The 25,352-nt window shown below is 44.4% G+C and overlaps 1 protein-coding gene across 2 annotated transcripts in view; it reads left to right on the top strand.

Moving 5' to 3' along the window:
* GPR143 (G protein-coupled receptor 143) overlaps positions 1-25,352 on the top strand; it is a 450,704-nt gene that overhangs the window by 297,936 nt on the left and 127,416 nt on the right. Inside the window, exon 9 of one of the 2 annotated variants that reach the window (XM_069639114.1) lies at positions 4,528-5,713. The exons of the other annotated variant lie outside the window; for it this stretch is intronic. Coding sequence (XP_069495215.1) covers positions 4,528-4,544 — 17 coding nt within the window. The 3' untranslated portion in view covers positions 4,545-5,713. Of the gene's footprint in view, positions 1-4,527; positions 5,714-25,352 lie in introns of those variants that run through there. 2 annotated transcript variants of the gene reach the window in all.

Genomic DNA, 25,352 nt, shown 5'->3' on the forward strand with positions numbered 1-25,352 from the left:
AACTGTACTGCAAAAATGTCTGTTAATGGAGAACAAAACAATACCAGGTGTTGCAGGGATTCTATTGAATCTTCGCACTCGCATAGTCTAGACATCAGATCGGTCCTGCTATTTGTTGATCTTGACCCCAATAGCTTTCTTGTGGGGTAGAGGTTCAAGCAAAACTGCATAAACTGTGACCGATAATATCTGTTCGGGAATCTTATTAAGTATTTAGGAAGTTTATTGCATCTGCACGCTTCTCGAGACGTTTGCGCAATATTTCTGTATGGCTGGCTCTGTTTTCCAATCTTTGGTCCATAACTTGTGTTTGATTGACAGTGGATTTGCTATCAGAATTTCATCTGACATCTTTAAGTTTAGTAGAATTGCAGTAGGATACATCTGCGATATAAGGCTGTGCTCTTCCATACTACCATTGCGTACATTGAAATTAGACCAAGTTCCACCCTTATCATTTAGATCGGTATGCCTCTGGGTAAACCTAGTGCTCTTTTCGAAAACAAGCCTTTGAGAACTGGCCAGACTTGCACAGGCAATTCAAAAAATGACTCAGCTCCGTAGGTAGGAATTGGCACTGCCTTCATACAGTAAAAAGAGATAACTGGAGAGAGGGAAAATCCACAGTACCTCCTTAGTACTATTCTGCCCTGGGCTGCTGGGTTCCTTGCATTGCCGCATAGGGATATTTCTCTGGAGGCATCTCTCACACTTGCGTTCAAGCACCTCCCCAGCTATATTAAAGAGTTTACTTTAGTTAGCTTTTCAGTGTTCAGAAACCATAAATATTTGTAGCTTTTGCTCTTGTTTGTGTGTTCCATCACCAAGAATCTAGACTTAGCCGTGTTGATTTCCAAGCCATTTTGCAGGACATAATCTTGCAAAGCATATAGCTGCCTCTGCAGAGCAATTGGTGTTTGGTCTATTAATACCAAATCACCTGCATATAATAATCTATTGAAAGCTACTCCATCTAATTGAGGGGGGAAGCTTCTCGCCTTCTGTAATGATTCCTGTAGGTCAGAGATAAATAGAATAAAAGGAGCTGGAGCAAGTGGACACCCTTGCTTCAGACCCTTCTCTGTCATTATCGGCTCGGAAAGTAGCCCCACATGCCCAATCTAACTCTCAGCAAAGTGCCCAAATAAAAGTCTCTTATTGCCTCCACAAAGTCCCTTGGGCAATACCAGGATTTAAGCTTTGCCCACAGCCTAGTACGATCTATAGTGTTGAAGGCTTGAGCCAGATCTTTAAAGGCTAAATAGACGTTAGTATGTTTTTTCTCCCTTATCTGTGCTTTTAGTATGTTGATCAAAAACACATTCAGAGCTGTACCCACTCCTTTTAATGAACCTGACTGCATAAGGTCAAAGTTGCCTGTTGTCATGCTCCAATTTGAGAGGGCCATTAGAACCAAAGCTGCGAAGATCTATCCTGACACATCTATAAAAGCGATGGTAGTTAGGATCTGACCTATCACCTCTTCTTAAGGATTGGAACCACCAGAGAGGTTTTCCACAACAAAGGTATTCTTCTGTTTTTTTATTTGCATAGCCAAATAGTTCCCACAAAAATGTCGCCAATAATGCAGGATCTTTTTTTCAGCATTGCATTTTCCGTTCTGGCAGGCCCAGGGTCCGTGAGTTGCTTAATTTGCTGATCAGTTCCAGAATATCTACTTTGTCATAAGGAAATGACCATGCACCATGCCATGGGCTCTCATCATCCATCTCAGTAAGTCCAGCTATTGTAAATAATGAGGACAAATGTTCAATCCAAGCTCCTGATGAAACAGCATTGACCGTCAATACCTCCTGCGGTGTATTTAGTGAGTTCATCAGTTGCCAGATTTCTTCCGTGTTTTTTGCAGCAATGTTTTGCAACATAAATTCTGAATCCTGCTGCAACATCAACTGTTTTCTTGACCTCACCCAATTGTGATGCTGTTGTTTTTGTTTATAGAGAATGCTGATTCTTGCATCTTCTTGCATCTGAGGTTTCTCAACTTTGACTTTAAGGTCCTTTTTGAATTCGCCAGATCTTTATCATATGTGTGTAGGTGGGCAAATGAGCCTTTAGGCCCAAATTCTCTGAACTCGACAAAGTCCATCAGGATTTTTGAATGATCAGGGACCTGTAGAGCATGGTTTCCATTTGTCAATCTAGACTGGGCAAGACATCTCTTTGTCAACTGTTCAATTCTTGAAGGATGTATGATCAACCTATTTCTCTCAGATCCCACTCCCACCGTCACAGGATAATATTCCAGTATTCCAGACCTTAAAGTGTTGCAAGTTGATTTTAGTATGTTATGATCAATCAACTTGGTCTGCACAATTTCCAGAGACGTAGCTTGTATGAGCATATTACATGGTACAAAGATGTAATGAAGGATCTTTCTTTCCACTCCCCTTTTCCATGTAGCTTTCACAGGGATATCACCCTCAATTTGTCCATTTAGCAGATTGATGTTCCTTAGATTTAAGCCTTCACGTCAGGCATACCCCCTTTCTTTTGCTAACGTCAAGGATGAATGGGTGTTTTTTTATTAAAGCATTATTTTGGTGGAACCATTGGGTGTTCAGATCCCTGCCCATTATTATCAAAGGATCTGACCATAATTCAAGAGAGCTATCTAGGAGATCCATGCCAGTAGTTGAACAATGTAAGTCTCCAGTTGCAGCCATGTTCCAATATAGATTTAATATGAACATCATTTTTAGTTTTTTTAGATTTTCAATTTGCACTGTTAGAATCTGGATGTAATGATTAGAATTCTGAAATGTCAGTACCTTCATTTTGGTTTTGTGTTTTGAAGCTATTAGTAGACCTGACATGGCTCTACCTTTCAACACTTTCAAAGCTGGGTTCAAGTAGATAGTATACCAGTCTAGTACAGGGGCTTCTCTCATCCAGGTCTATTGAAGGCAAGTAATGTTATAATGATCATAATCCATATCACTATTTTCAAACAGATGCATAAAACCTCTAGTGTTCCAACTTCCCAACGTAAAGTCTTTTGATGCACCAGGCTGGCTCAGTTATGGTCTAATTCGCTTCAAGGCCAACGCCTCTGAATAAACACATATGCCATTTAGGTTTGTTGTGGTATTTGGATTGAGACTTTAGTGGTACTCCTATTAAGGGCTATTGCTTAAAAATGTGTGGTGTTTAATTTGTTTTTGAAAATTCTAGTTTCTAGACAATTACACACAGAACCTGTCTGCAGGCAAGAAAAGTATGAAGCAGTTGATCAGCAAATACCTACAGTCTTGCAGACTGACTCTCAAAGACTTGAACCAGAGTAGCGAGGCAATGCCCATGAGCATCTCGGATTGCCACCTGCCACCTTATGCCTGATTCACAGATCCTCAAACTGCAGCAAATCTTGGCATATCTAGAACATTGTTGATACGCTCAATTGCAAATAGGACCACAAAGATTTGCACAAGAGCAGCTCGGAGATGCTCGAGTCATTTCCAGTTTTGGACGTAATTAGCTACAAGTAGGCAGCAGGTAACTCTAAGGTCCTTGCACGCATCTTCTGGTTGATTCAGTGCAAATCGTGTGAGTATAGCCCTTACATTGTTCTATTTTAATCTCTTTTGGCAAATAGGATGTCATAGCATAAAATACAAAATACAAATACAAATGTGAATGCCCGCGCACACGCAATGATACACCAATCGCCTATACTAGTACCTTTTCTGTGTTCAAACTATAATACAGTAAAAAAGTAGTTGCAGTTGATTATGAAACTGGATCCAGCATCAAAACAAACCAATACAGGGATCACTCCAAAAAGTGTAATAAGCAAGTGAAGTGCCGATGGTATGCAAAAGCTTTTTATCCAATATCCATGCTTCAGCTCAGAGCCAACGTGGGTATTTGCAAGACTGCTTTAGTGCACCGCTTCAAGATGTGTTTTAACTCATTATACAATCATGGCAAAAGATGTGTCTATATATCTAAATCCATGTTTCAGAAGCGATGCATCGAAATCCCCACCTCGCAGGGAATTCTTTTCACAATCCAGATGCTCTAAAGGGCCTCATGCAACATCTAATTGACCTCAATAGTATTCGAAACCTTTCATGAACATGTTGTACAGTAGAATGCTGCTGTTTTTGCTGAATTCCCCCCTTGCTGCACCCCTGATCACCCCCCGCTCTCTCTTTTGATTGAATGGCAAGCACAAGGAGAAGCAGATGACTGGTTTGCTAATTTGGCGTACCCTCAATGCTGATCGTGGGCCACCAGGGCTTCTTTGAAAGCTTATACGGTCACAGGAAATATGGCTTATTTACAGATCCCAAGGCCTGCGTGTATTGTATCTTTGGAAACAGGCCTCATAAGGCACTTGATTGCTGTTGGCCCACACACAACATAATGATACGTCTTTTAATTGCATGTTGTCAACTGAATCAACTGAAATCGGTTCATGGTATTTCTTCAGTTTTGATGATTATCTTTAGGGGAAAGGTCACTTCAATATTCTGAAAATTGCCTTTTTGTATTCATACACAGATGGAATTTGTAGCTGACGAGCAGATGATTGCCAGATATGGATGATACAAATTATATAAGGATGTATCAAGCGTCGAATTATTTCTTTTACATCACAGAGAGCAAGGGTGGAGGTCCAATTCGTTGTATAGTTCACAGACCCTCCAGGTAGCTAACAATTTCTTATGGTAGAACTAAGGGCTGCCAATCAAATATAATACACACACACACCTATAAGAACCTCATTATGAGTTTGGCAGTAATGGTAAAGTCAGCATTGGGAATACAGCTTGTTTATACTGACTCAGTGCATTGATCTACAAGGAGTGGAACTGCATGCAGTGTTACCGCATGTGAAAAAAAAAAATCTATCTGCAGAATTTGGTAGCCATTGCTTGCGCTAAATACTGTATGGTGTCTTTTTTTATGAAAAATCCTTTTGCAATATTTTCCACCTCCTTGTGAGTGTGAACACTGCCCGAGAACCAGAACAATGCCACCAAAATCTATCTCCATGCATAGCCTGGTGGCTGTCGGGAGAAGCAATAATAGTGCAATAGTCAATATCAGGCCCTAAATTGATGGTGCATCCAAATGCTACATGGAAAAACGATGGACTCCTGATGAAAAAGAAAAGCCCAATGGCCAGTCACACATGGATGGCACCCGGTACATATGGATTTAAGGCATACATCGTAAGGAAAATCAGAACACTGAACATGCAGCAACCAACACCCAAAGCGAGTCACTAGTAGGGGAAGACAAACAAGGTGCACTTGCAAGCACTCACATGAAGAATGGTACACACACTCAGATCTGAGAACTCATAACGTAGAGCAACATGTATGGGGCTTGTGTCATGAACTGGCATGTGCCGGAGCATGGAGACCATCACCTTATCCTGTCCTGCAGCTGACTGAGGCAGACATCCTAAGCAGAAGCTTCACATGGACTATACTTCCCATTCTACACAAGCGTAGAGACAGAGACGTTTTTATGGGAGGGTAAAAGGGGCACTTGCCCAGGGCCCCCACCTTGGAGGGGGCCCCACAAGGCTGCCTGATCTAAAGAAGTAAGATTCCTTTCTTCACCAGACTTAAATAGCACACATCACGATATTGTATGGCATGGCGCTGAGGCTCTAAACCTATTTCCTTTCTGTTTTGGAAAGTACATTTTACCTCAATAAATTCATCATGTAAATCTTTCTGTGTTCACTGTGGTATATATAGTTTGTGTGTTCCTTGCAGCACAACTCCTGTAGCATTCTTTCCTTCCTGCGGGAATTATGTTCATCATGTGCAATAGCCAAAGTTGAAATGCATATTGATATATCGAATGCCGCAATGGTTCAGAAGTTAGCACAGAGTGTTAAGCACTCATTGCAGAGATATGTGTTCATATGCAACATTGGGATACCACATTCCAGCAAGGCTGAAGTTTATAAACCTGCCTGTGTATGTACTTGGTCTTGCAACACAACAGGTGCTATTATCAGCAATGCACCTGCACCAGATAGGGGTTGCTATAAAAACTAACATATCATCCATGTGGTGATGGTCTAGAAATTGGTTTGTTCAGATGAGGTGTTGTAAAACCTAGGCAATCCCCTCCAATGATGAGCACAAACTGTTAGACAAGAGATGAGTAAGTATCCAAATTTGGAACCAAAGCATTCTTGCGTGTATCCTGGCTTTGCCAGCAGACAATACAGTGATCCTTGTCAAATCATCTAATATCTCGTACATTACTGTATTGTCCTCTCTGAAGTTTGCCTCCTTGCATGCTGGTGGCATCGTTTAGCCCATTACTTGATCTTTCTTCTTATGTAGGCCATTTAAGTGGAAGGGGTGGTAGACAGAAAGGAGCGGACCAGATGGTGCAGGACTCGGGCAAGCATATTTTAAAGTCTGCTCGTTTGACACAAAAAGAACTTTGCATTTTTCTAAAAGTTAAAGGTTTTTCTGCACGTTTATAAATGACAATTTCACAAGCCAGTGTTTTGGAACTATGTAAAGCTTTAAAACACAAAAGACCAACCCAGATTAAATCTGTTAAATCACACTGGGCCTCATTCCGAGTATGGCGGTAAGGGATAGCGGCCACCGGTAACGAGACCGGTGGCGGTATTCCCTTACCGCCATACTCCGAGTTCCCTCTGCGCCCTCGCCCTTAACGCCTGCTTTGAGCAGGTGTTAAAGTCAAGGGCGCATGGGGCCTCCAAGCCAATAACGGTGACCGTAATGAACGGTCACCGTTATTTGCATCTTCTCCATTCCCATTGAGCCCTATGGGGGCTCATTTGGGAATGGGGAAGAGCCTTGGTGAATGGGGAATTACCCCCCTGCCAACCTTGGAATGGGGCGGTGATTCCGCCGTCCACCAAGGCACTGCCGGTCCGGGTACGGCGTCAACCAAGGCGTTAATAGCGCCATTGGTTAGCGCCGTACTCGGAATGAGGCCCACTGATTGGTATGCTGGTACTTATATACTTCTCTTGATGATGGAGAGAATGAAACAAGAATCATTCTGTGTTACACCCTTCTATAATATTTTGTTTTTAAAAATGGTCATGTTTGGTAATGTGATTGGTGTACTTTCCAAGTCAGTTTTATTAAATGAGATTATTTTAGTTCATGGTAAGAACTGGTAATGAAAGTGTTAAAATGCAGAGATTGCAGAGTTGGCACAAATCCCAGATTCACCCCTTAACCAGTTTGTATAATGCTGGGCATCTCATCTAATCTTGTATTGCCTAACCTCTCGAAATTGCCAGTCCCTAAACCTTTCAAAAGTGTCAGCCCTGCAGAGAGATTTCCTTCTCAGGGTATAATCTTCAAAACAGCCTCACTCATGGTTTCACTGGCTATAGTGTTGCTTCCACTGTAATAGTGAGCATTGATATATTGCACACCACAAGCACTTTAATGGCAACACTGTTTGAAAACCACGTCCCATTTATAATCTCAGTCTGTCTGGATACAGGCACCTTCCTGGTAGCTTCTAATCTGCATCCACTATCCATGCTATGGTATGTGTAGCTTTCTCCTTCCTACCAATTGGTCTCCTCTATCCATGCTTGAGCATTTCTGCATTCTCTGAGGCAGCAAATGTGAGTTCTCTGTCTAGTCTGGGTTACATGTAGCTTTTACATACAGTCCTGCATTAATACTCCAGGCTGCATACCTTCCTGGATTCTATTAATAAAAAATCTCCTGAATCTGTGCTAGAACATAGGTTAGCTCTTCGTAGACTGATAATGTTGGCCTTCAAATGCTACTTGTTTATTATTCTGATTAGTGCAAGAATGAAGAGGGCAAGGGGACTTAAATGGAGTAAACATCCTTATTTTTAATGTTGTGAGGCAGTATATCAACCTATGGGTTGTGATTGCGTCAGGGTGGGGGGGCGAGTCAGATATTCTTGATCACTTAATTCCTTTGGTTTGGTGGAGGGGGCCCCAAAGATGTCCGTGCCCAGGGCCCCAAAAGTGCTTAAGATGGCCCTGCACAGAGATAGTTCAGCATGCCACTGGACTGCTACACGGAATGTCCGAGCCCACAATCTCTGCGATTCTCACCCATTTCATTAATGCCTTTTTTCCCCTATGTCTAGGTACTTCGCCTTTCCTACTAGACAGGCTCGCATCAGCTGTACAAAAGGCAGATTTCTTTAACGTGCTCGGGACAATAGACTGCTTTGGCATTCACTTAGTACCCCCAATAGCCAAGGGAGCGCGTCTGCATATACTAGATGCAACAGCACATCCTCAATGTCCAGATGACCTGCAATGCCACCGTGTTGATCACACACGGATGTGCCGGCTTCATGACAAACTCCATCCTGGCTGTTACGCATGTAACAGCATCAGCTCATTTTGATCTTCACTTCCACCCACACCTTCGCTCCTTCTCATCCACACACACCTTCCCTTCCCCAAACATTCTGCCCCTCCCCTGGTGTGGAAACAGACACAGCAATGCCAAACCCTGCAGGCAATCGAGTGGTGTAAGATAGAAGCCAGTCATAGTCACTGGATGTAAAATACGGTTCATAGTCAAAACCTCGAAAATCAAAATGTCGAAAGTCAAAATATCGAAAAAAAAGGTCGAAAAAAAAGTTGACCTTTTTTTTTTTGACTTTTTTTCGACCTTTTTGTCATTCGACATTTTTTTTCGATATTTTGACTGCACACCGTAAAATACCCCTGACCTAGTCCCCACGTCTATTTATTGCATCACTAGTTGATAGGTTATTTATAACGCGCTTAATACCCAGAGGTTTCTAAACGTGGACCCGTGGATCAAAACTGTGTTGCTCCGTGTTGTCTTGCTTCCAAGGCGAGCACGTTGCCGCTGAGCTATCCTCCCGAGGCACTATGACTTCAGTACGATTTCCCTACAGGCAATACTAAGTAACCATTTCTGCCATGGCTCCATCTGTTACCCTGGAACACAACATGAGAAGAACTATGACATGAGCACTTATTCCAAACTGAGCCCTCATTGCATGGAATTTGGGCTCCTGAAGACCTTGTTATGGTGCCTGAACCATACAGGCAGTTTATAAGAGTACAGTTCAAGAGGGTTTGCAAGGTTGTCGTCCTGTGCTGCATGTTGTACAATGTAGCAATCAGGTTCTGAGTGCTCCTGCTTGGAGCTGCAGGATCCCAACAGAGACCTGGGGCCAGATTACAGGAGGATTGCACCAGTGCAAGTGCAAAGCTGCTATTAACACCATGGCTGCCTCCAAACTCCAGTCCGGGTAGGCGGAATTGGGATTTACCGGGACATTCCGACCTATGCGGACACGGTAAGTGCCCATGCCGAATACCATTCCCCATTCCCATTCGAGCCCCCATAGGGCTCAATGGGAATGGGGAAGGCGCTAATAACGGGCCCGCAATATTAGCTCCAAGGTCCCTTAACGGGTCCCGCTAAGAACGGCTGGTCAGACCAGCCGTTCCTGGTGGGACCCACTAAGGGACCTCGGAATAGGGCAGTAGGAGGTTACCGGCATCCTTACCGGTGCCGGTAACCCCTTACCGCCCAACTCGGAATGACCCCCAGGGACTTCTACAAACACCATTGACCTTGCTAAGTGCAGTTTGGCATGCTATAAGCACCAGGGCAAAACATTTTCCTAGTGCAAAAAAGAAACATTTTCACTGCATTTTTGCCCAAGGGCAAAGTTTGCCCTAGTGCTAATACGGAATGGTATTAGCACTATTAGCACTAGGGCAAACCTTGCCCTGCTGCAAAAATGCATCGTAAATGTTTCTTTTTAGCACTAGGGCAATGTTTGCCTTGCTCATTGAATTTGGATCTGCTTGTTGTCTGCTGGGGTCCGTCCCTAAGGCTCCCCAGCTCTTACTCCTGAGGCCTGTAAATAGAAACGGTTTACCTTTTAACTATAACCACAAGTGACCCATTTCATTTTCCCAATTTTTCTCGTTTTATGGAAAATCTTTACTGAACTTCATACAAATCCTAAAAGTATCAGGGGAACATATTTACATGTGAAACTTCACTGTATTTTGGTTTCTCATGGGGACCTGGATTTTTAGAAGTAATTACTTTATTTTTAATACCTATCTGTAATTGCATATCTCTTATTGATTGATAAATCACATCATCTACCTTTTCTAAAGCCTTGCAAAGTAGCAACACGTTTGCTATTGTGTCCCTGTCTTTTACTACTGGTTTTAACTGTGAGTAGTTAGGTCTGATGTCAATTAACCTACAGTACTAACATAAACATTAATTCGCTTAAACGTGACTTTATAATAAAGAGTATATATTTGTCAGTATGCAGTGTGTGGATTTTGTGTTATCTGATTTTGTGGCACTAACTGTACCTTGGTACCAGCCATGTCACCTCCAAGGTGTGAAGTCAGACTGCTTTGTCATGTTACCATTGAGCGGTAACAGTGTTTTCTATGATCCTTTGCAGACTTTTTAGATTTTCTGCATGCAGAGAACACTCTTCCCTATGGGATCCTTAGAGCATGTTTACTGTTCGGGCTACAAAAGAGGCTGCACACTAATAGCCCCCCACAAAAGACAATACACAGAAAAGGCAGGCACGTAGTGAGTTGCGGTGAGGGCTGTGGTGAGGAGGGGGTCTGCATGGTGAGCTGAGCAACTCCATGCAGATGAGAAGACCTACAAGTATGGGGGAAAGTGGGGGGAAAGTAGAGGTTATGCAGATGGTGGGGAGGGTAGCCAGGATTGGGATTACAGGAGGGCGATCACAAGAATGATTGAGTTGGTGGACGGGGATGTAGTCATATGGTATGGTGTTAGGTGGGTTGAACCCTGCAATTAAAAAGAGGGAAAGTATCAAGGGTCGGCGGTGTAGCGGTGGTGCATCCGCCATGCGGGCAAAACTTATAAAACCCCTTTTTTTTCCGCACGGCGACTGGTAAAGCCATAATAAGGGGTACACAGTTTGATATTTGAAAGGGGTACTGGTAGTTACCAAAAGAGAAAATCTGCCTGCGAAATCTGCCAAACTCATATATACACACACACACACACACACACACACACCATCCCCCACCCCCCCTGGCACATATACAAATGCAAATACAAACTGAAACATAATGACAAATATACACAAATGCACAAAAACTTGTTTTCCACATGCTATGATGACCTTCTTGGGTTCTCGTATCTCTTCAGCTCTCAGACTCGGGCTTAAGAGTTCCCACGCTCTGTAATGTTCTCCTGCAACGGGGGCTCCATATAAAGGCCACTGCCACGCCCCCCTATTTATGTCCTCACTTTTCTCCTAATGTCACCTTGCTATGCCTGACCGTCTCCTGCACCTCCTCGTTCCACTACATAGACTAAAATATCCTCCTAATGTGGATTTGGCCCCTTCAGATCAGTGTTATACCCCATCCCAGGTTAAGTAAATTCACTGGGAATTGCCTTAACTTACTAAAGCAATAAGCCCCGAGCTACGGGGGCATTACCGCTCTAGATAATGCCCCATGGCAAATAGTTAACTCAGAACCTGGGGCATTACCTGAAGTGGTAATTCCTCCCACGAGAGGGGCGCATTGCTATTAGTACCCCAGGACCCTTGGACTGGGATACTAATAGAATCTTTTCAGAAATTGTGAAACGCTGAGGGTGTTTCGCAACTGAAAAGAAAAGACAGCCACCTGGAACGGGCAGAACGAACCACATAGTCCCTTCTTTCTTTCCAAGGTGGCATGTCACAGACTGGTTGCGGGCTCGCCGGGAGCCTTACTGATCCCGGCGCAGGACCAGAGAGGAGAAGGTACGTGCGGTGGTAGGGGGAGGGAGTGAAATCTGTGGCAAAAGGGAGTAGGGGATAGTGGGGGGGCACTTAACTTGTTCCCTGGTGGGGGAGATGGCGGCCTCTAGCCCTGAGGAGGCTCGGAGTGGTGAGATTTCCATATGGTAATGCCCACGCTCCGAGCCTCCCCATTGACTGGGTGAACAAAGCCACGCCCTGCCGGGTACTAATGGTTAATAATCTTTGTAACCCTTCTTCGTGTTCAATAAGCACATCCTCTTGCATTTTACCAACCCCCTTTTGATGTTTTCCAACCTCCTCCTTCTGACAGCCATCAAACCCCTCCTGATGTCTATCAACCTCCTAATCTTGAATTTCACTAACTTCCTGCTGTTGTTTCCCAGCCTTCTCTTCTTGACTTCCACCAAATTCTTACTGATATCTGTCCACCTCCTCCCTCCTGACTTATCACCCCCACTTGCCTCCAACCCCTTCCTTGCCCCACTCCTTCTCCAGTCTCTCTTTCCTATCTCCCACCTCCGTCCAAATCTTATCACCAGCTCTGACTCCAAACTCCCATACTGGTTGAATGATAACCTGGGCTAACATAGCCATATAACCTCTCCACCTGGGATGAACTCCCTGTTGGGGTCAGCATTTGGATAGCCAATTGGTGAGGGAGTGGGATTGGTGGGGCTGAACAGGATCGCCTTGGACCACTTGGGAGCTGTTGGCCTGGGTCAAGCTAAATAAGAGTGTTTCACTATTTTGGATTTCAAAATAATTCTACTGGCATCCTGTCACAATGACTCTCCCCTGTTTGCATCCTGTAGATCATGATGCACTGTAATGAGAGTGTATTGAGAGTGTATTTTAAGGCTACGTGTGAGGTGAATAGTTTGGTAGCTGCAGAGAAATGAACAAGTGAACCGCCAAAGCAAGTAATCTCTCCCCATTGCCATTCAGGGATCATTGAGCAAGTCACATTGCAAATCTGAGTTTGAGTTTCTAAGCTACCTGGGCTCCCTGAGCCCATCACAGTATTGCTCTTTGACTGTCCCTTATGCGATTCACATAGAGAACCAATGAGGACCTTTGATGTCTTTATGTGGGTTCCTCGAAACACATTGGGGAGAATTGACTCATGCATGGTTATGCTACTCAGCACACTCATGGTCTCTTAAGGAGGCAGTACAATTGATACTGTACAGATTTTAGGAGTGCAAACTGCTACACTTTATCATGGAATCAACCTGGTATTTTTGCAGGTAATTAGCCTGAGATTCTGAACATCTAAGCCATTCCCTTAAAGGGTCAGGACTCATAGTACTCCATAACCTAGAGACAACTGAATGTATGTTTGTGCATACACATGACTGTTGCAAAGAGATTTTTAAAGGGCCATTGCCATGGTTGCTAGTCTGTGATTGTACCTTGCCTTAAGAAGGGGAATAAGTGAAGCTGACAATGGGATCCTCTGTTTTCCTCTGTCAAAACTCATCATCCTCTAGCTTGAACTGAGACCCACCCCCTTTTGCCATACCTCTAGATGTCCCAAGAGAAAGACAGGAGACAATTTCACAATTGTATATAGTGATTCCTACAAAAAATAACAGCCACATAACTGCAAGGAGCAGGTTGTCCTTATGTCACTCCACTCCAGTTCTTGTAATTGTATGCGTGTGACAACCTGTCTTTTATTAGCTTATAAGGGCTGGTGACTAAGGAATGGAACAGAGGGTGTCCTTGGTAGCTGGGGACTGCCACTCTCTCAATGATGTAGAACCGACTTGAGGTATATAGAGGATCTCATATACCCCTATGATGATGTCTCTTGCCTGATCCTTGGCCTATGTATGAGGGAATCTAAGGCAGCAGTATGGGAGGATCTCCTGGTCTCCCCTGCAATGCAAGGGTTGAGTGGTAGGTGATCGCACATTAGATCTCCTACGAATACTGTACCTTTCAGAAACTATCAAGGGGATGTTCCTCTTGCTCAGTGTGAATGGGCCTGCAGTTCCATTCATGGATTGTATACTGTTATGGAATAAGATACAAATATGCTCTGTAAAGAGACAGGAATGAGACACGGACACAGAGGACTTGTATTAAAATGAATAGAGGTTGGAAAATGCATCACTGTTCCTAATCTAGGAGATATTTCCCTACCTCAAACAAACTACGGTTCTGTCCAATGTCAAGATGTCCAAAATAAATGTACGTCCTGTGTCCAAAATCCTATCCTTGCCTTCACACTCTAAAACAAACTCTAAGGTGCTAAGGGAATTGTCTGTGCTTCTTGAAGTGCAGAAATGTTCAAATCCAAAACAAAAGTTCAAACTCTAACACAAACGTTCCAAATGGCCAATGTTCACAGCTTCAGGGAATGACTCTCTTTCCCAGGTTTCTCTCTAGAAAATGCAAAGTAAGTTCAAAACAAAAGAATAATCCAAGATCCTTGTGGTTGTAATCCACTCCTGGGGAAAATGTCTCCCTTCCCCAGGTTTTTCTGGTATACAGTGTTTATAACGAAAAAAAATAACAAATAGCTTTTTCAGTGAAAAATAAATATTGAAAATAATTTTGCATTTTTGGTAAAAGTATATATTGGTTGGGGTAAGGGATTAAAAAGGGTGGGAGGGGCCTTGGGGGCTGATACAGCAAAGGAAACAGGGGATTTGAGAGGAACCCCCCCAAATTAACTGTATTTCAATTTGGGTGTGGGTCTCAGACTCACGGGACACCTGGTATATTCCACTGGCAGGTTTTCTTTCTTATTCGAATGCAATTCAAAATCCCCAAAGGCATGGGTCTTCTTTGGGATTCTCTTTTATAGTTCTTTGTATACAATTGACTTTGCCTGGTGTACTCCCCTGCCAGGACTTTCATGCAGCTTGTTCTACACACTTGACTTTGCCTGGTATACTCTCCTGCCAGGACTTTCAAACAATTTCTTTATACTGCGTGTGTTCAGTATTTGGTAAACAGTTAATTCAGCTTGCTTTACAAAAGATCTGGTAGTGGAGAACCAGATCCTATCACACAATGTCCCTTTGGTTTCTCTATTTTGGTTTTCCCTAAGTTCGTATTGTGGGTCCCCGACCCCAATTCCACTGTCTAGGGCCTTCTCTTGCCCAACAGTTCTACAGTGCCCCACCCCTTTTCCTGGGCTCACTGGTTCACTTCCTGCACTTAAGCGGCTTTCTCAATTCCACATCTCTGGCTCTCGCATCTCTCGCATCTCTCACGGCCAGTGCAAGCCCTTTGGACATGTAATCAATCGGTCTTTGGTCAGCGTTCCAGCCCCCTCTGCATTCAGAAAGCACAACTTGCTTCCTCATGTCCTGCCATGGTCTTGGCGGAGTCGCCCTTTGCACATTGCACACCAGGTTTCCTCCCCACTCGGTTCTGCCGTTTGGACCTCTTCCGACGATGCTGGTACCCTCCTCTGCCTTGTGCTGAAGAACTCCATGTTTCCCTTCCCAGCATGGTTTTGAACCATGCCGGGCCAATTGGATTGTCCTAACAAGTAGATCACTGGTATTGGTTTTCTTTAGGAGTAATCATTACTACTCCTCCCCTCTTCCTTGTCGCAGTTTCTGTCATGTCAATTTCCATGTGGTATTGAGGAATACTGGCTATAGGCTTAGCAAGTGGTTGAGGGAATTTGTTGCACTATGCTCTCAAGGCATGTGGAAGGGATGGAACATCTCTAAAAGGGAATGGGGGATATATGACTTCCTCTGACGATGCCATGCCATCCTCCTGAGGGTTGCCTCCCCCTATGTTGCCCTCCCTCATATAGCCGCCATAAGTGCAAGGATCAGGTAGTGGCTGCTGTCTACTGGCCACATGAGGAGAAGCTATCTCAGGGAAAGGAGTGATGGCATCATCAGATTAATCAGAGCTCACTATGTGTGCAACAACCAAACAGGTAAACACAGAACTGCAGGACCAACTGTGCGTTCCCGAGTGCACTTGTGGGATTTCTCTCAGTTCAAGATGGCCAACCAGTCTTTTGAATGAATAGGTAAAAAGGGGAGCTCAGAGGAAGTACCATTGTGGGAGTTTGGAGCATCAGTGTGACTTGCAGTAAAGTCAGGGAAACAATCAGATCCAACGTTGTAGGATGTGAATAGATTGGAGAAACAGTATGTGAAGCAGTGGAGCTTGAAGGAGGTGAAAGTACAGGGGGAGGTAAAGCAGGAGATGTTGGAGAAGCTAAAGGTGCATGAGAAGGAGAACGAGAGGCAGTAGAGGTTGTAGGGGGTGAAGGTTCAGGAGGAAGAACTGAAGCAAGAGTGGTTAGAGAAGAAGAAGAAGGTGCAGGAGGAGGAAGTGGCTAAGCAGGAGAGGTTGGAGTAGTTGAAGCTACAGGAAGACAGGTTGAAGTTGGATAGGTTGGAGAAGAATTGAGTGTCAGAGTAGGGAGAGGATGCAAAAAGGATGGAAGTTCGAAGAGCTGACTAGGAGATGGTATTTAAGAATGGTGAAGGTAAAAGGAGAAGAGGGTATAGAAAATTCAGGAGTGAAAAAAACCTAGAGTTCCATTGGAGGAGTACCTAAAGCGTACGCCAGAGCAAGAGGCAATGTAAGCCTACACTTTTTCTGGGAGCAGGGAGTGGAGGAACGAGCATGTGGTAGACCATTGATGAGGACAGACAGAACATTATTCCAGGGTCATACACCAAGCTTAGTTACAGCCCCCAGGCTATAATGAGCATCATGTTAATGAGGAGGCAAGGCACAACGTGTGGGATTGCTATAGGTTCAGGATCCAGGGACAGGCAGGTGAACCCCAGCTGAGACCAGTGCATATTATACATCCAGGCCTCACGTATGGGAGAATATCTGCCACCTACAATATCAGGCGAGCCTTACCCTTCAAGAAGAGTGGTTGTAATACATCTGAAATTCTCTCCATCAGTGGGCTACATGGGAGGGAGGAGGAGACCCGGTGACTGCGGGCTCAGAGCCCTTTCACCTGCAGCGGCAAAAAGTGCCTGAGGCCCAGTCATCGCCTCATCTTGCGGCCATTTAGCTCCGGGACACGGGAAGACTGGAGATCTGCTTCCCTGATGTGGGCGCGCTCCCCTGGTCTAACGGTGGAGCTGCCTTGAGAGGAGCGGCCTTCATTCAGCTTGGAGCAGCTGGAGAGGTCCTGAGTTGCTAGGGGAAGCCGGAGCTGTGTCTGGGGAGTTTGACGTGCAGCGAGCCAGAGCCTTTGAGATCTGCCCTCCTTCTTAGGAACATCTGAACAGGTGGCACAGTCTGTCTGTCTGTCTGTCTTCTTCGCCTTCACGCATGACTCTGTGACAGCTGACCCGGCATACAGGATTAGCCTACAGGGGAGCTTACCAGTACAAGCAGGTATGTGCCCTTGACCTGTATGATATATTGGAAGTCCTGGAAGGAGCTGCTGCTGGCATGAATGACAGTACTGTGCCCTGAAGAGATCCTTGCAAAGACCCACAGAGAGAGGCCTGGAAGTGGTGCTGGCTCGTAGCGCGACCCTGTGACACATTATTACAGCCACGGGGTGTGACCACAGAGGAGATATCCCTCTCTGAGCCCTCTGAGTGAAGGTACCTGACTCAGTGCACGTGGAGTGGGGTCCCCTCACCCCTTTCCCGACCTGAGAGGTGATGGCATGGGGTGCGGGTAAACGCAAGGTACCTGCCTCTCGGAACATCAAACAGATGATGACTACTCAAGAAGGGTCCGCTAGGAAATCCCAGCAGCAGACTACTATCCATGTCCAGGTTCAGGAACCGCCAACCTCACCGACAGGGTTTCCCCTGGGATGCTGGCTACAAAGGAGAGTATAAAAGCAATGCTGGCTGAACTGAAGTATGAACTTGTCCACGAAATTCAGGAACACATAAGCAAGCTGGCGAGAACAGTCAAGGACCTTCAATCTCGTGTGACTGGGGCAGAATCACTGATTGAGGAGCTGGAGGGTATGGCGACTGAGCAGGCCCATGAGCAAGCCGTGCTAGCGGAAAAGGATGGAGGCTTTGGAGCAGCAGCTTGAGGCGGTTGTAATTAAGCAAAAAGACACTGAAAATAGTTCTAGGCATAACATCCGGGTAAGAGGAATTCCTAAGCATATACAAAATCAGGACTTACACTCCTATGCCGAGGCCCTGCTCCACTCCATAATGCAACTGCCAGAGGGTGAAGAGCTAATTCTAGACCGGACGCCCTAGGTGTATAAAGTATTTCAGATCAAAAATGGCCTGTGCCCTAACATGCTCACTAGGGTGCACTTTTGCGGATAGAAGGAACCAGTAATGAATGAAGCCAGAAAGTTGAATGTGGTTCACTTCAGGGGATCTGATCTGGTGTTGTTCCAGGATTTCTCCTAAGCCACCTGCTACAGGCGCAAGAAGCTAAATGTGGCTACGACATGGTTGCGGGACAGGAGCATCCCTAATAGGTGGGGATTGCCATATAAACTGCTCTCTGACCAAGGAGGAGGATGCAGCAGTACTGTAGGAGGAGGACGGAGGCTGCGAGGCGGAGGGCCAAGAGGCCGCTCTGACCCACCTCAGGATCAGGGAAAGAAGTGGCCTCAGCAGTGTGGCCCCGTGTACCACGCTAGCAAAGGCAAACATATATTGAATAAGCAGAGAGTGTGACTGGAGAGTACGCCTTGATGCCTGCACATTCTCGACTTGATAAATGTCACGGATCTAAGATGGCCCATTGTGAGGGGGCGGGTTGCTGGGGTATGAGGAGGCCTAACTTGTTGGGCTTGGTGGGCTCATGTATTGTTGGGGGTAACAAGGTGATGGTCGAATGTTGGTTGGTTCACTGGGGCGGTCGAGGTGGGCAGGACTTTAATGTGGGGAGGGGGCTGGGGAAGTGCCTCCATGTGGGAGCATTCTGTAACCTGGCTCAAGTATACCCTTAGAGGGTTGTTTTCTATTGTTCTTGTTGCTGTTTCTGTTGGTTTTGCAAGTTGGATGTACACCAGAATCCGAGTTGAGGCAGCATGGGGGGGGGGGTGCTGATGTTTTTGGGTGGCTGCCCTGTTTGGATATTTCCATAGCATGTTTGGCTCTGCATAGTTCGATAATGTTCGTGGGCACTGGTGGTAGGTACGTGGAATGTCCACGGCCTCAATTCCCCCATGAAGCATAAGACAATCCTGGGATGTCTGGGGACCCTACGTTGGGATATTGCAATTCTTCAGGAGACCCACCTACTGCCCCAAGATGAGAAGAGAATTAAATGCAGAGGGTTCCCTTGAGGTTATTTTAGCAGTGCAGGGGAAAAAAGAAGGGATGTGGGTACTTTGCTGACAAGGGGGCTCCCTTTTAGGGTGCAAACTGTTAAGGCAGATCCTGAGGGGAGATACCTCGCCCTAAAGGGCTCTTTAGAGGTTCTCCCTTTGACGATAGTGGGGCTGTATGGACCGAATAACAACAAAGACCAATTTATCCGGGGCCTGGTCCTTATAATCCTAGGGTTCAAGGAGGGTGCACTGATCATAGGGAGAGATTTTAATTGTCATCAATCTTCACATGGATAAGACATCCCTGGCTCCCTGTAGACCTCAGAAACTTTAAGGCCATCACAAGTATGCTGAGGGAGTTGGATGTAATAGAGACCTGGCAGTTTCAGCATCAGGAGGAACGTTACTTTACATTCTATCCGCCAGTGCACACGTCTTTCTCTAGAATAGATCTGATCCTGACAGCAACCGCTCTTGTGGATAACACTAACTCTTTAGAAATTTAACCCATCCTAGATACGGACCATGCCCCAGTAACACTCAATTTAGAAGGGCTTATAACGCCTCTCCCGGAGCGAGGGCCATTACAACGAAACAATGCAGTGTTGTAAGACCCAGGGATACAGCCGGAAATGGGAGAGGTAATTGAAAACTATTTTAGGGAGCATGAATGAGGGGAACTGGACCCTGGGCTGGTTTGAGACGTGGGGAAAGTAGTGTTCCGGAAGAATTGTTAGGAAAAACTAGAGACTTGAATGGTGCTAAAGCCGATGTACAAGAAGCGCTGGAGGCTGAGCTTAAGATAAAGGAAAGGGAGCATAAACAGGGGAATACGGTAAGATCACTTAGGGTGCTCCGAGTGACGCAGGCTAAGTTAGAGGCTCTACAGGCAGGTGCCACTGCACAGTATCTCTTAGACACCAAGAAATATTACTATTCCCGAGGGGATAAGGCGAATAAAAATCTGTTGGCCAAATTTAAACAGGCCAAAGCGCGTAATATAATTGTAGCCCTGCAAGACCAAGAGACATGCTGGGATGAATCAGGCAAAGCGAAAATGATAGACTCTTACTATACAGAACTTTTGGGGGTAGCTGGTTCTAGCTCAGAGGCAGTCCGGAATTCTGTTGATCTACACTGGCTTCCTGAAATATCAGCAGCAGATAGGTTTATGCTTGAAAGCCCGATTTAAGCCCTGGAAGCAGACACAGTTATCAGAAACCTCCCGTGTAATAAGGCCCTGGGTCCGGATGGCTTCCCCAATGTTTTTTACAAACCTTTTTTTTTTCGCACCAAATTAGACCCCCTTCTGCTGACACTGTTTAACTCCTTTCGGGTGAGTAGACGGGAGAATCCAGGACACCACTTATCCTGAAACTAGCAAAGGACCTGCTAGAATGCAATTCCTACAGGCCTATAGCATTACTCGACTGTGACACGAAGATATTAACAAAGGTTCTGGCTAATAGACTTTCCAGGATCTTAATATAATTGGTTAATGGGGACTAGACTGGCTTCATAAGGGGCAGATCAACATTTGATAATGTTCGGCAGGCACTGCTTTTGATAGAGATGGACGTTCGCACTGGGCAGAAGGCAATAGTGCTGTCCTTAGACACAAATAAGACTTTTGAACGCCAGGCAGGGCCCTATTTGCAAGAGGTATTAGTTGCTTATGGCTTTGGTCTGCACTTCTGTAGGCTGGTATTTGCCATCTTTGTGGCTCCACACACAAGGATAATGGTACATAAGATTCATACAGGCATGATTAATAATAGAAGGGGCACTAAACAAGGTTGTCCCCTTTCCCCATTAATATGTGCCTGAGCCATGGAGCCCTTGGCTCACCTAACAAGGGAAGATTGCAGTATCTCGGGAATCATTACAGGGACTAGTCAGCATAGGATTGGGCTATATGCAGACAACGTCATCTTGTTCCTAACTGATCCGACGCAGACTGTCCATTGAGTACTGCAAGTAATTGAACAGTTTGGTGCTTAGTCCAGATTCTCTATTAATGATGTCAAATTGGTGGGTATGTTATATTATGTTAGAGGATATTTATACCATGCACTATCGCCACGTGAGTGGTCCCCTGGCACTCTGGTGGATCTGAAAAGCAAGAGGGCAGGGTAAATTAGTAGGAGTGAGTGGGAAAAAGTGCAAGAGAGACGTGATGGGCTGTTGCAGCTTCAGTTCGGGTTACACTATTCGCTGGCGTTGGTGTGATTTTCTGTCGGTAGTTGTCATGTGCTGTTGTGCTGGGGTATGTGTGGTTTGTTTCATTGTTTCTGTGTTGTGGAGTGCGTGCGGTTTGTTGTGCTGTATAGGTATGGTTGTATTTAGTTTATAGTTTGAGAGGTGTATGCAGAGGGATGAGTTTTTTAGTGGGTTGGTTAGTGGTGGCGTTCCATCGTACCCCCTCTGGTATGAGTATTGGGGAACCAGATCAGATGAAACACTACAAAACATACACACCTTCCTTTGCCTTAATTGAGTGTCAAACAAGATAACATATCTGGGAATCTACCTAACAAATCTACCTAGGATAGGAAGATGTCACACCGTGGGGAACACAGAAGAGTTAGGTCAAACAGTCCTTAGAGCTGCCACAGCAGCTCTCTGCGATGCTCATAATGTGGGTAGGAACATCTGGCTTCATGAAATGTAATATTCTGGGATTGCATGTTAGCAAGCATTATGTGGACCTTGTGCGGCCAAACTAGTGCAGACCCACACGTGCTGCAAAAATGAAACCTTAATCAAAGGCATGCTACTCAAACTTACAGTAACATTGGCCACTTGGAGAATGACTCCATGATGGTGAACAGATGCAAAGAAATGTCAGCTAGAGGAGCTACATTGTGGATTGTCATGTGGGTAGTAGCACCGGGTGAATTTGAAGTTCCTAAGATCAGTGGCTAGATCTGGAATTGTATGAGCTAAGAGTGTGGGGAGCCAGGTGAAGTTCTGAGCATGGTTTTGAGGAAAGGAAGAAAAGCAGAGAGAGCAAAGTGAGGGAGGAAAAAGCAAAGAGAAGAGTAAAGTTGGGAGATAGAGGGACCAGGGAGGAAAAAGAGCTAAGGTGGGTGAGGAAAGATCATAGTTAGAAGTGAAAAGCTCAGAGGTAGATGAGCGAAAAGAACAAAGTGAGAGAGAAAAGAACAAATGAGCTTGAGAAAGAGAAAAAGCAGAGAAGGGAGTGAGAAGAATGGAGGTGGTAGAAGAAGAGCAAGGAATTTGGTGGTAGAGACTAAAAAGGAGAACATGGAAGTGGAGAAAGAGAGTAAGGAATTGAGAAAAAGACAAAAGAAGATGTGAAATAGAACACAATTTGGAGGAGGGGGAGAGAGAGAAAGGCGGAGGAGAAGACTTTCAAGAAAGAGAAAGGACTGGAGGAGGGAGGATGATTAAAGAAGAGATCAGAGAATGTGGAAGAATGGAGAGCTGGACATGTGAGGAGGAGGGACACACTGTGTGGCCGGATATTGGGGAGGAGGAAAAGATCAGAAGAAGCAGGACAGAGAAGGGAGAGAGGGGAGTGGGACAGTCCCCAATATCTCAGATCTCAGCAGAATCATTAAATGGTGGAGAGGTCCCAGGTTATGGCTGAAGGTCTGCAGAGGAATCCTTCTGGGCCTTTCGCAGAGCCTTGAAAACTTGGCTATTTGCTTAATCTTGCCCACCAAGTCACTTCCTCTTTTGTAACATGAATCTGTTTTTGTATACATTGTATATGTACCTGATTATGCCTGTTCTGAGGTTCGTGTGCGCTATGCAAATGGAAAAATAAATAGATACATAAATAAATAATCAGCTAAACCTGACACACATACTGCAAAAATGGGTGGGAGTGACTGTTAATCCTTAGGGTAATCACAGTGAAAGAGCCTGATGCTCGATCCAGTCCAGGTGACCCAAGATGGCACGAGGGTGGTATTAACAGCGATTCTCCAAGTCAACTTACACAACATCCTAACCGGTCCAGGCAACAAAACAAGAACAACTCTTCAAATTGCCAAGACAGAAGATTGGAACATCCATGAGCCCAGAAACTGTGCGTGACTGCTGACGAGAAGGCAGATCTTTTCAGGGGCAATAGGGAGGGACTGAGGAACATGGTCCAAAGGGAAACTGACTGATTCTATGTAGAACCTAAGAAAGGGAACTTGTACTTTGGCTTTTAGTAGTTTGTTGTCCACTCTGACATAAAAGGGCATCAAGGAATAGGTGAGATGTGAATATTAAAAGTGGTAGTAAACTGCCTCTTAAATGAATATACTTTCACAAGGATGTAGTCCTGGCTAAAATATTAGTCATGTTGCTTATTCATGACACCAATATTTTCATTTTTATATATATATTTGATTTTCACTGGGACACTATCAAATTGCAAGCTGATGATAAACTCTTACTCTCATACATTGACTGATATTCAGTGTCTTAATTTTCGGTTATCAGGCTCTTAACCTATTTGTTTTTGGCATACACAAACTCATTAGTGTTTGGTAGTAAAATATGTACAATCATGTGTTAAAATGTCTCATTTCATTTTTATTCATGCAGTATTACTATATTTCTAGATTAATTTACCCAATAGACTCTCATTGGTTGCCAGACAATTATTGAATATGGCTTCCCTATTTCAAAAGGCTTTTCACTGTAATTCTTCTAGCTAACTTGCTCCTAAACTGTTGGTACCAGGTGGAGCTGAGGTACTGCGAAGTAAGGGCACTCTCCAAATGGAGACTCCGTGGTTCCATCATGTGTCTTTGGATTTCAATCCCTGCATGTTTTTGGTAGGTTCGGCATCTACTCCATTTTCATAATCTCTCAAAATACTGGTTCTGGGTCAGGGTTTTCTAACCCTTCTCGAGATCTGTTATGTTATTCCCTGGGTCTTGAGCTTGGGGTTTGTCACTTTTGTTGTGTAATTTCTAGAGGTTTGTGTATCTGTATTTGTTCACGTTTGTTGCGTGTAGTTTCTGGATGCTATTCTTTTGTGGTATCGTATGCATTTTTACAGTATTTGTATTGTTTTTTTTTAACAAGATAATGTTAATTGGATTAAGTTCGCATCAGCAAGAATTTAATTAAAAATGGGTGAACTAATGTATGCTTAATTCAGCATGGATGCGTATATCGTGCATTGATTATATTTGATCATGTACCTAAAGTGAAAAGTAATAAATACAATTCCTATTATATGCAAATCGTCAGTGCAGTTTGTACCCAATTCTTTTTTACATAATGTTCTCTTTCATGGTAGTCCACTGGCAAGAGAGTCTACGAGATGCAGAAATCAAGCATTTTTTGGCCTGAAATCCCTCCCACATTCCTACCCACCCTTCAGTATTTAAGAGAGATGAAGGGGAATGGAAATTGGTCTGAATGGGGAAATTACACGAAATTTCTCAAGAGAAACAGTCCATTTGAGTCAAACTGAGAGGAAAACTGAGAGAAAGGGGGGCTGCTCTGCCATATACATTTCTGGTTAAAAAAATAGATGTGGGATTCATAAGAGCTATTCCTGTATTAAGAGAAAATTGAGGGGTCCCAGTAAAGGTAGTGGGCCTTGCGAACCTTGAATATCAGGACTGTGGAGCGCATGACTACTATCTACACTGAAGATATATTTGATTTATTTAATTTTACATTTATATAGCGCACCTAACCCTCAGGCATCTGGCTGCTTGTATTTAAGAAATCGGTTACATTGCTTTCTTAGTCAAGTTACAGGTATTGCAAACATAGGTAAGACAGTTCAATATTACATTCATTGTATGCCTAGGTTAAACAGTTTGGCAGTGTGGTGACATTCATGGGAGGGTACATTATATTAGCTAACAGTTTCTATGTCGGTTCCCGAGGGATATATATGTTTATTGGGTGACTTGGTTAAAGAGCCAGGTTTTGAGGCTTCTTTGGAAGGACCAGGGGGATGCGTCTGCTCTTAGAGCCAGGGACATGGCATTCCAGTATTTGGCTGCGATCACCGGGAAGCTGCAACCTCCTGATTTTTGCCATTTGAATCTTGGGATGGCCTGGTGGCCAGCATAAGTAGAACGAGTTGGTCTGGTGGATTGGACTTTGGAGATTTGTTTTGTCAGGTATATCGGTGCAGTATTGGATAGACATTTGCGTGTTAGGGATAATATTTAGAATTTGATTATATCCCACACTGGTAACCAGTGGATGTTTCTTCTGACTATGGATATGTGGTCTTTTTTCGGGATTTTGAGGGGAGCTTTGATTGCATTATTCTGTACTATCTGAAGTTTGTTAATGTTTCTAGAGGTGGATCCAGCAAAGAGGGGTTTAGAATAATCTATCCTTG

Source organism: Ambystoma mexicanum, chromosome 7q (genome assembly GCF_040938575.1).
Source record: "Ambystoma mexicanum isolate Mex_15411 chromosome 7q, UKY_AmexF1_1, whole genome shotgun sequence".
In the NCBI taxonomy this organism is placed as follows: domain Eukaryota; kingdom Metazoa; phylum Chordata; class Amphibia; order Caudata; family Ambystomatidae; genus Ambystoma; species Ambystoma mexicanum.